Source organism: Charadrius vociferus, unplaced genomic scaffold (assembly GCF_000708025.1).
Source record: "Charadrius vociferus isolate BGI_N301 unplaced genomic scaffold, ASM70802v2 scaffold477, whole genome shotgun sequence".
In the NCBI taxonomy this organism is placed as follows: Eukaryota; Metazoa; Chordata; class Aves; order Charadriiformes; family Charadriidae; genus Charadrius; species Charadrius vociferus.
In genome coordinates, this window is record NW_009649449.1 from 2,178,456 (window position 1) to 2,187,000 (window position 8,545).

Here is an 8,545-nt window from a genome sequence, read left to right on the forward strand (position 1 = left end):
GCCATGGTGTAGAGAACAGCCTAAAGGCCTCTCAAGGCTTATTTTTACTCACTACAGCTCCTTCTGTTATACTCCTGGGTGACCACAACCCTCCCCTGGCTAGAGAGGACAGAGAAAGCTTCTTTCAACATCAGCCTTCACCCCACCAGGACAGGTCACCAGGGGAAGTTGGCTCAGGGACACCAAGGCTGCGCTTACATCTCCGTGGAGGAGGCTGCACCCGCTTTCTCCCCTGTACGTGCTGAGAGGTTGGAAACAAAAAACTTAACGGGCAAAAAAAATCCTCACTTAACTATAAGCCAGGGAGGAACTTCATTTTTATAGCTTAGACTGGGAACAAGGTAGATATCCAAGCAGACATGGTCAGAAAAACACTTTATGGGATGAGGGGAAAAAGAATAACAGAACAGGAGCTCTGCAACAACTCTGCTGTAAAAAAACCCCAGCTAACACAAATGCAAGCACACAGATCAAAAGGGAGAACTTATGGACTACAGAGACAGAGAAAAAGCACAAAGCAGAGAAAGAAAAGGGGAAATCATCTCCTCCACATTCTACTGTCTGCAATACCTACAACACTGCCCCATTGGTCAAACTAACTGCAATCTTTCGCCTGTTTGTGAGAATAGCATCACTCATTATTACATGGCAGTTCCATGAGCAAACTCAGTAATGAGGCTCTTCCCAGCATCACAAAAGTAAAAACCCATCAATTCCACCACCTCTCCATTCAGTAGCCCACATTCCCTGGACCACATCTTGATCTCAGGTAACTTGCAGACACACATGGGGTCCACTTCTGTAATATGTATTATTAAAAAAAAAATTTCAATGCATTTTATATGTTGGAAAGCAAGAAAAGGGAGCAAGAAAATGAGGGAGCTGGTTTTGATTTTAGCAGGCAACCTGCTTCTGTTAGTTATCTTGTTTAATCACTTGTCAAATTCTGCCCTGGTCCCTCCCCAGAGCAAAAAGCCTGTGCTGGATGGCAATTTCTCCCCGTTCCCATCAGGTAAGAGGCCAGGGTGGCATGAGGAGCTGACCACCTCCCACAGACAGACAGACAGACACCCGCTCACTGCCCTTCTGCTGGAGCCAGGCGCCACCTCCCGGTACAAAAGGCAATGGGGAAGGAAGGGGGGGGTCCTCCCAGCACCACCACCCTCCGCATGCGCCCCACAGCACACATCAGGGGCAGAAATGCAAGAAGGTATTCCAGATGTTGCACAGCATCCTGCCCCACCACCTGCTCACACCTCTCAAAGCTCAGCAGCCCAGAGAAACAAAGAGAGGGTTCCAGCTCCTTCATACCATCCCCCTAAGAAAGTCTGCTGGCAGCAGGCAGATGCTAAGCCGCCCCCAAGCAGATGCATACCCCTCAACCCTTCCAGAAATGCATAAAGTGGTACATGAAGCAAAAAAAGCCCTTGACCTGCAGGCTTGATTATTTTATCCTCTCACCTCGAACAAAAACCACCCGAGTCCCTCTGTAACATTCAGTTGCTACACACGTGTATCTACACCAGGAGATGAGGGGGACAGACTGACTCTTGCTACTCCCAGTTTGGACGGCACATCCACCAACACTGAGAAGATGCTGCCTACAGCCAGGAAGGAGCCATAGGGATCCTGGGTACAGACTGAAGTCCGTGGAGCCACATCATTCCCACACCTGCCAACCTACCTGCTCCCTTTTTCACATCCTGGACACTGCCTCGGCTCAGTAAGGAAGTCAGGGTGGGATCTATTTTCCCCATCTGTCGGGTTCCCAAATCTTTGAAGCCTTGTCAGACAGTAACTGTACTTCATGCCAAGCAGCCCCGTCCGTCACAGATGCTGAGAAATTCTATTTGCTGCTCTTGATGAGACTCACCCGATTCACCTTTCCTTGGCCCCAGATAGCTGATTTATCTGCCTGGACAGGTACAAAACTGCCTAGGTAAGTCCACCGGACAACTAAAACTCCACAACAGCAGTGGGAAGCAGCCTGTGCACATGGGGGATGGGAAGAGGGATGTATGAACACTCTAACACTTGTTTAAATCTGCTTATCTTCATCACCACTTGGGAGTTTTCAAGACCAGGCGGGTAGCATTTTAAAGCTGAGAATCTGGTTAACAGAGCTAACAGGATTTCAAAGATCACCAGAGATTCAGAAATTCCCTCAATGCTCATTATTAACAGCCATTTCAAAGCACAGAGATTGCATATATAAACATGTAAACTGATGGGAAAAAAAGTTTCTCAGAGACGTACTAAAAAACCAATGAATATGTCCTAATTTTTCAAACTCTAAAAAAAAAAAAGCACACAAAAAAAAGCATCATCTAACTGTATTTACAGAGCTACAGATGAGGACTTGATTCTGTACTGTGGCACTGTTAGGTCCTGAGGCAATTCAGTACGTTTTCCCTTGCCACTTCATACAACTGGGCAGATAATCTGTCCAGGCTATTCAGGTTGCAACTTCTGTGGAGCAGAGAGGCATCATCTACCCTGCACACTACCTCAAAACAGAGGTTTACTACTGCACAACACACAGTGACTGTCTGGTATTAAGAGTTCACCTCCCCTTGGTCCCCGATTGCACACACACACTCACACTGGGATTCCGTAATAACCACTGGGAGAAATTCCACTGTGGTTCAACTCTGCTAATGGAACTAGTGGAGTTCAAGCTTAAACGCAGACCACTATACACAGCCAATACTCTTGAAGTGAGGAAAAAAAACCCCAAACCCCTAAAACAAACAAAATCCCCAACAACCCACAAATGAGAATAGCTTTTATACTGCCAAAGATACCTGAGCAGGCTTTCCTACTGGTGTGTGTGTTTTAAGAAAAAAAAAAAATAATAAAAAATCTGAACACACAGATTCCAAAACCAAGTCCTCATCTCCTCCCTCTTTTTTTTTTTTCCCCCAAATAGCTCAACTCTGAGACACTCGGAAACTGCTATACATGGCATGCTTGCACTTGGACGGTTCTCCTTGGAAATATCCAGACAGCTATAACCTCTTGGAAAGAACGGTCAGCAACACAGAAATACTACACATGACAAAGCATTCCAATGGATGTTAAAAGGCTAAGCTTCCCCACTTGGGCTACTTCTTCATACGAATGCTTGGGGACTATTCAGTTATTTTAAGCTTTCCTTCAGAAAAAAAAAAAAAAAAAGGACACTATCTAAAATGTCTTCTTGGAGATACAGCTCTCCAGCAATAGAGGTAATCATGTGCTTTTAAGCACTAAAGTCAACTGCATTGCTTTGGGTCTCCCCAGCTCCCCACTAGATGCCAGCAAAAAGCGTTAGCATTACTCAGGAGTGTGCCCAGAACACACAAACCCTGCAATATTCTGCAACGTAAAGGAAGAGGAATTTCACAGTATTTTCTTTTCTCACTGCTGAGCACCACTCTGACTTTTCAGAATAGGCCAGAAAGGGCTGCAGTTTGACACTGGGTCACAAACCGATTGATCCTCCTTCGACATAGAAGCTCACGGAAGGACTAGAACTGAGCACCAAATCCAGCTGAACTGAAATTCCTTACATAGCAAATTTAGTGGTGGTGTAGGTTATTATTTCTTAGGCTTTCTCACCACCTAAATATACAGGTGCTCACAACACATCTTCAGCTGGAATATGTCAATCAAGAGCAGCTCTCAGACAATTCCTTAAAATGCAAGGTGAAATCCAAGTCTCACAACAGTAACACCTCCTTAGTAACTGCTCTGCCACATCACGCAACAGAAAGAAGTATAGCCAAACGAAGAGAAAAAAATCCTACTTACTTTATACAGCCAATGATGACCTGTGTCAAAGGATAGATCAATGGCTCCATGACCTCACTGGGATAGATTGTGCTAAGAACCCGACACCAGAAATACAGACAGTGGATATACTGCCAGTTATAGACAGACTGGAAATTCTCCTGCAGAAAAGGGAAAAAACACAGGCACAAACTTAAAAATGTGGCATTGGAGAGGAGTTCACTCTGGTTTCTCTACAGGACTTATTTTATCCAGCATTCTCTAAGAGGACTTTGGGCACTGTTCAGAGAGGAATAACTAACATTCTAGCCATCGCTTTGATGCCAGTGGCTGACCCACCATCCAGCAAGTTCAGATGCTAAATTGGCAACATTATGATTTGGTACTAGTTAGTGCCTTAAAGGAAACAATGAGCAACAGAGACTGCTTTTCTTCACAAGCATGGTTCATTTGAGAAGGATGATTTAATGATCCAGCTCACAGCAGATGGCGGGACGTGGCCAAGTGTTAGGAAACCTTTAACTGTTCCATTTACCCACAGTCCCTGGTCTCCCATAGGTAGGACAGCTGGAAAGTAGTACCCCTTCTCTAACACCCTTGTAAATTGCCTTCTGGCCTCTGCAGACCAGAAAGGAGGGGGAAAGGGTGTGTAAAGCCACACTATGGATTCAAGCTAGCAGGAAATTCATCTGGATTTCCTCTCTCTGCACTCAAACTTCTTCGGCTGTTATGTAGCAGTTTGTCCTTCCCACTTGAGGGAAGACTTCCCTCCCCTCAGTTGTACTAACCAAAACCCCCAAACCAACAACCCACTAACTCTGAAAGGTAGTATCAGTGCTCATTTTAAAGATGTTCCTACAAACATTCACTGTTAAAGCAAGGACTGAACGATCAACCTCCTTGTTTTTGGAAAAGACACTATCCAGGACAGTTTTGGGTTTTGGTGGTTTTTTTTTTTTGTTTTTCAATTGCAGAGTAAAAATTGCCGACAGTAGAGCTGAGAACTTTCAGCTCTGTTTCTCAGCCAATTTCTATGGTTACCAGCAAAAACAATGCCACAGGCCAGCAGTGTGCCCAACAGGCACCACACCAGCATTTCAGGCTGGGTCAGTAGTGTGGGTCAGGTCTTGCACCAATCCAAGAGACATTTTCAAGAATGGGCAAATCCCCACACTCCCCCTGCCATGTGCTTAAGCAGCCCATCGTACCAGATTAAATAAAAGCCCAGAAGAGTGCAGGAGTCCCTCAAGGACACCCTTTCCAAATTGTTCTGCGAGCCCATGTATTCCCCAGAATTGCACCAAGAACTCAGAAGATAGCACTTAGCAAGGGGCCTCAGCTCCAAACCGTGTTTGAGACCAACTTGCAAAGCCCAGGTCACCTCCCCTTTCGCACGGATGAAGCGAGATGCTTAAGTCCTGAAACAAGGACAGAAGCCCTCAATTGCAGCCACTGGACCAAACCTTGCAGTAGGGACTTAAGTCACAGTTGGAAGCCGTAGAGCTCTCCCAGATCTCACCAGGTCACCGAGATGTACCAAGAAGCTCTGCTCTCAGCTTCTCTTGCACAAATAAGCAATCTGCTCCTGTAATCACCTTCCACAAACACCCACTGCTCAATTTAAATTAATTGGCTTATTGCTTGGATTTGTATATTTTGGCTGTGCTGTTGTCATTTAAAGATCCTACAACCCTCCCCAGCTGCGAAATCAAGTGGATTTAGTTCTTGTCTGGGCCAGGACTGAGGGTGTAAGAAGCCAGTGAAATCCAATTAGGGCATACACAGCCCAGACTTCATTTATCTCTGCTCATTTATCCCCATGTCTGAACAGCCAGGAGATTTAACTGGTTACCAATCCTGCAATGTTTGGGAGCAGCTGAACAGTAATCTATAAGGGTCTGTTTTGCTAAACACAAATAAAGCCAGGATTAGCAATCTGACTCAGATTTCTGAGGTCAGACTGGAGGTGGCTGAAATCAGGGTGGCTCCCAAGAGGTCTGAGCTGCTTTTTTCAATTAAGTCATTTAAGTAGTATGGACTTCACTGGAAAGATGTAGCCACCAGGGTGGTTCCTAATCTTCTTTACCTTGAGGTTTTACAACAGAGGCTGGAAACAGCAGCTTCAGAGTGGTAAAAGAGCGCCCAAGGCAGAAGATGAGAAGTACATCCCAAAGTCTTGCAAGCTGGGGAAAGAAAAGTAACTCCAACTCTGCAGTTGCCTTTCCTCTCCTTCCTTGCTGAAATTCTGAACACAGGCAACCATGAGGTGATCTCTGAAGCTTCCAGCCCCTGGCAAAAAACTCCTCGGCACATTATGAAATGGGTCAGACAAGTACTGACACTTTAGAGACACTACCAAAAGCCCAAAGCGGCTACTGTAATTTCCCCCTCTCCACACATTCCCCCTAGGAGGTACACTCCTTCCACACTGACAGGTACCTACCTTCTTCTTTATCGTCATGGCACTGCGCAAGTGAATGGCAAGCTGACGGATATAGATGAAGGCATGCTGGTAAGAGGTATGTGTGTCCAGGGCATACATCTCTGTCAGTGTGCGCTGCATGAAGTTGATCATAGGCAGGACATTGGGAGAGGTGAATCTGGAATTCTTCACAAATGCGATGTACATTTGCTGTGCAGGAAAAAGGACAAGGTGCAGCCTCGTAAAACAGTACAAAAACATTCTCCACCCAGATCTGTCTAAACTAGGGGTGAGGTTTTTTATAAGACAAGTCACTTCAAAGGTATATGCAAAAATAATAATCTAGCCCGCTCCTTTTTTAGGGGAGACAGGAAAAGAGTCAGAATCTTTTTGCACCCTTACACTGTTCAGCACAGTGCTTGGAGATGCCCCTGCCATTCTTCTCTGCAAGAAGAGAAGAACTCTGGGCTGGGTTTGAGCTATAAATGCTTATGGTTGGTCACAGTTCTCTCTCTGTAAGAGTGGTACCTAAGCAAACTACACTTGGGAACCGCAGCTATTAGCTGACAGATCAGAGCAGCTCAGTAGCACTGAGTAGTGCCTTAGCACTTGAGGAAAGCCCACAAGAATTTGGAAGATAAGTATTCACCCAGTAGACAAATCAGTACCAGAGGCCTTCCCTGCTACAACACTGTGTCCCCCCAGCAGGAAGGACAGTAGTAGGAAGCAGGGTATGACTCTGCCTAAACACAGAATTTCTTCCCTGTTTAATTTGCTGGAGGTAGCCAGCATCATCTCCAGCACCTGCAGCCTATTAGTCGGGGCAGCTCATGCTCTAGGGTCTTCACATATAACACGAGAAAGAAAAGCCACCGAGAACAGCACGTGCCAGCCTTACCTTGAGCAAGGGACTTAGGTACACCTCTTTCTTGTAGCGGCAGATCTTGTTCAGCACAAGGAAGGCCAGTACTCTCACTGTTTCCTCACCTGTGCTCCACAAGTTAATTGATTGCTGGAATGGAAAATAAAAAGATACAGGTAAGTGAAGGGACAACGAACCCATTCCTCGTTACAGATAGCTCTGAGCTTCCCTCCTTCACACCAAAACACCAAGTGAGGAGGAAGATGACTGAAAGATAGCAGGCTGCATTGTCACGGAATCAGTCACAACAGCACCGACAGCCATTCTGGCTGCAAGGTTGATGTTCCCATGATCAATAAATGAAACTGTCTAAAACTAGCATCTCTGAAAAATATGTGCACTTTCATTCATGTGCCTAAATACACATTTAAGCTTTGAGCATAGGCACCAGCCTGTACACGTGACTCAAACCTCCTAGGCTTTGCAAAGCTTCCTCACCATACCCTAGACAGCAACAGCACACTAGATTACACATCTGGCCAATACATCTTCCAACCCAATAACAAAAAGTCATGTTTATGTGTTCTGCAGAATTCAGTCGGACAACTACACTGCAGTTACACTCCCATTCTCACCACAAACACCCAATTCTAGTTTCCCAAAGAATGCTATTAAAGATGCACTTGTCTCTAGAGAGAGCACACCAGGGTTTGATTTCGGAATTTAGCAGGTTTTTTTTCCTCTGGGCAAATTGGTTGCAATTCCTGAGATACATCTTCTGGTGGTAGTTTTGACTTAATTCCAGTTCCCTGGACATTCACAGTATTAATTCAAAGGACAGAGCAGCAGCAGGGTTTGGAGCCAGAGACAGGACCTGCGTAAGGCAGCACTTCTGCTGAGACATACCCTTAGTCACTCTGGTACAGACATGATGACGAACATCCAGTCCATCATAAAAATACCTACACCAGCTGGAGAGGGGTAGGCTAGTCTGTGCAGAGGTCTGTGCCAACAGGCAGCCCACTGCTGACATGTAAACTCATTAATCCGACTTCTATCTGTCTCCACACTGCATAAAGCAATTGTATATTGGTCTCTTCCCTCAAGTTCTTGAGAGGCAATTGAATAGATTTTGTTCTTCCCAGTCTTGCCTGCATTCGCCTGTTCAGGGCATAGATTCACTTGGACATGGCTGGCCCTGTCAGGAAGTATCTGGTACAACAGGGCCTCAATAACAGCTGATGCCTCCAAAAACTAGTTACCTGATATCCACTAATGAACTCCAGGGGAAATCAGAAAGATTCTAGCTGCAGGGCTGAAAAAGCCTACTCAAAAATCCCTACTGTAGCAGCGAGCAGACTGCTACACCCTCAGACACAAGGTGTAACAGCCTCTCATCACTGTACACCAGTCATCTTTATCAACAAAGGGTTCCCAGGCTCATTTAAATGTTGTGTTGCAGCTTTTCATTTAAATGTCACCCTTTTGCC

The 8,545-nt window shown here is 45.5% G+C and overlaps 1 protein-coding gene across 1 annotated transcript in view; it reads right to left on the minus strand.

The window, feature by feature from the left end:
* NOC2L (nucleolar complex associated 2 homolog (S. cerevisiae)) overlaps positions 1 to 8,545 on the minus strand; it is a 57,556-nt gene that overhangs the window by 37,048 nt on the left and 11,963 nt on the right. The window contains exons 8-10 of the mRNA XM_009889655.1: positions 7,092 to 7,205; positions 6,215 to 6,403; positions 3,793 to 3,932 (exon numbers count right to left, since the gene is read on the minus strand). Coding sequence (XP_009887957.1) covers positions 3,793 to 3,932; positions 6,215 to 6,403; positions 7,092 to 7,205 — 443 coding nt within the window. The remainder of the gene's footprint in view (positions 1 to 3,792; positions 3,933 to 6,214; positions 6,404 to 7,091; positions 7,206 to 8,545) is intronic.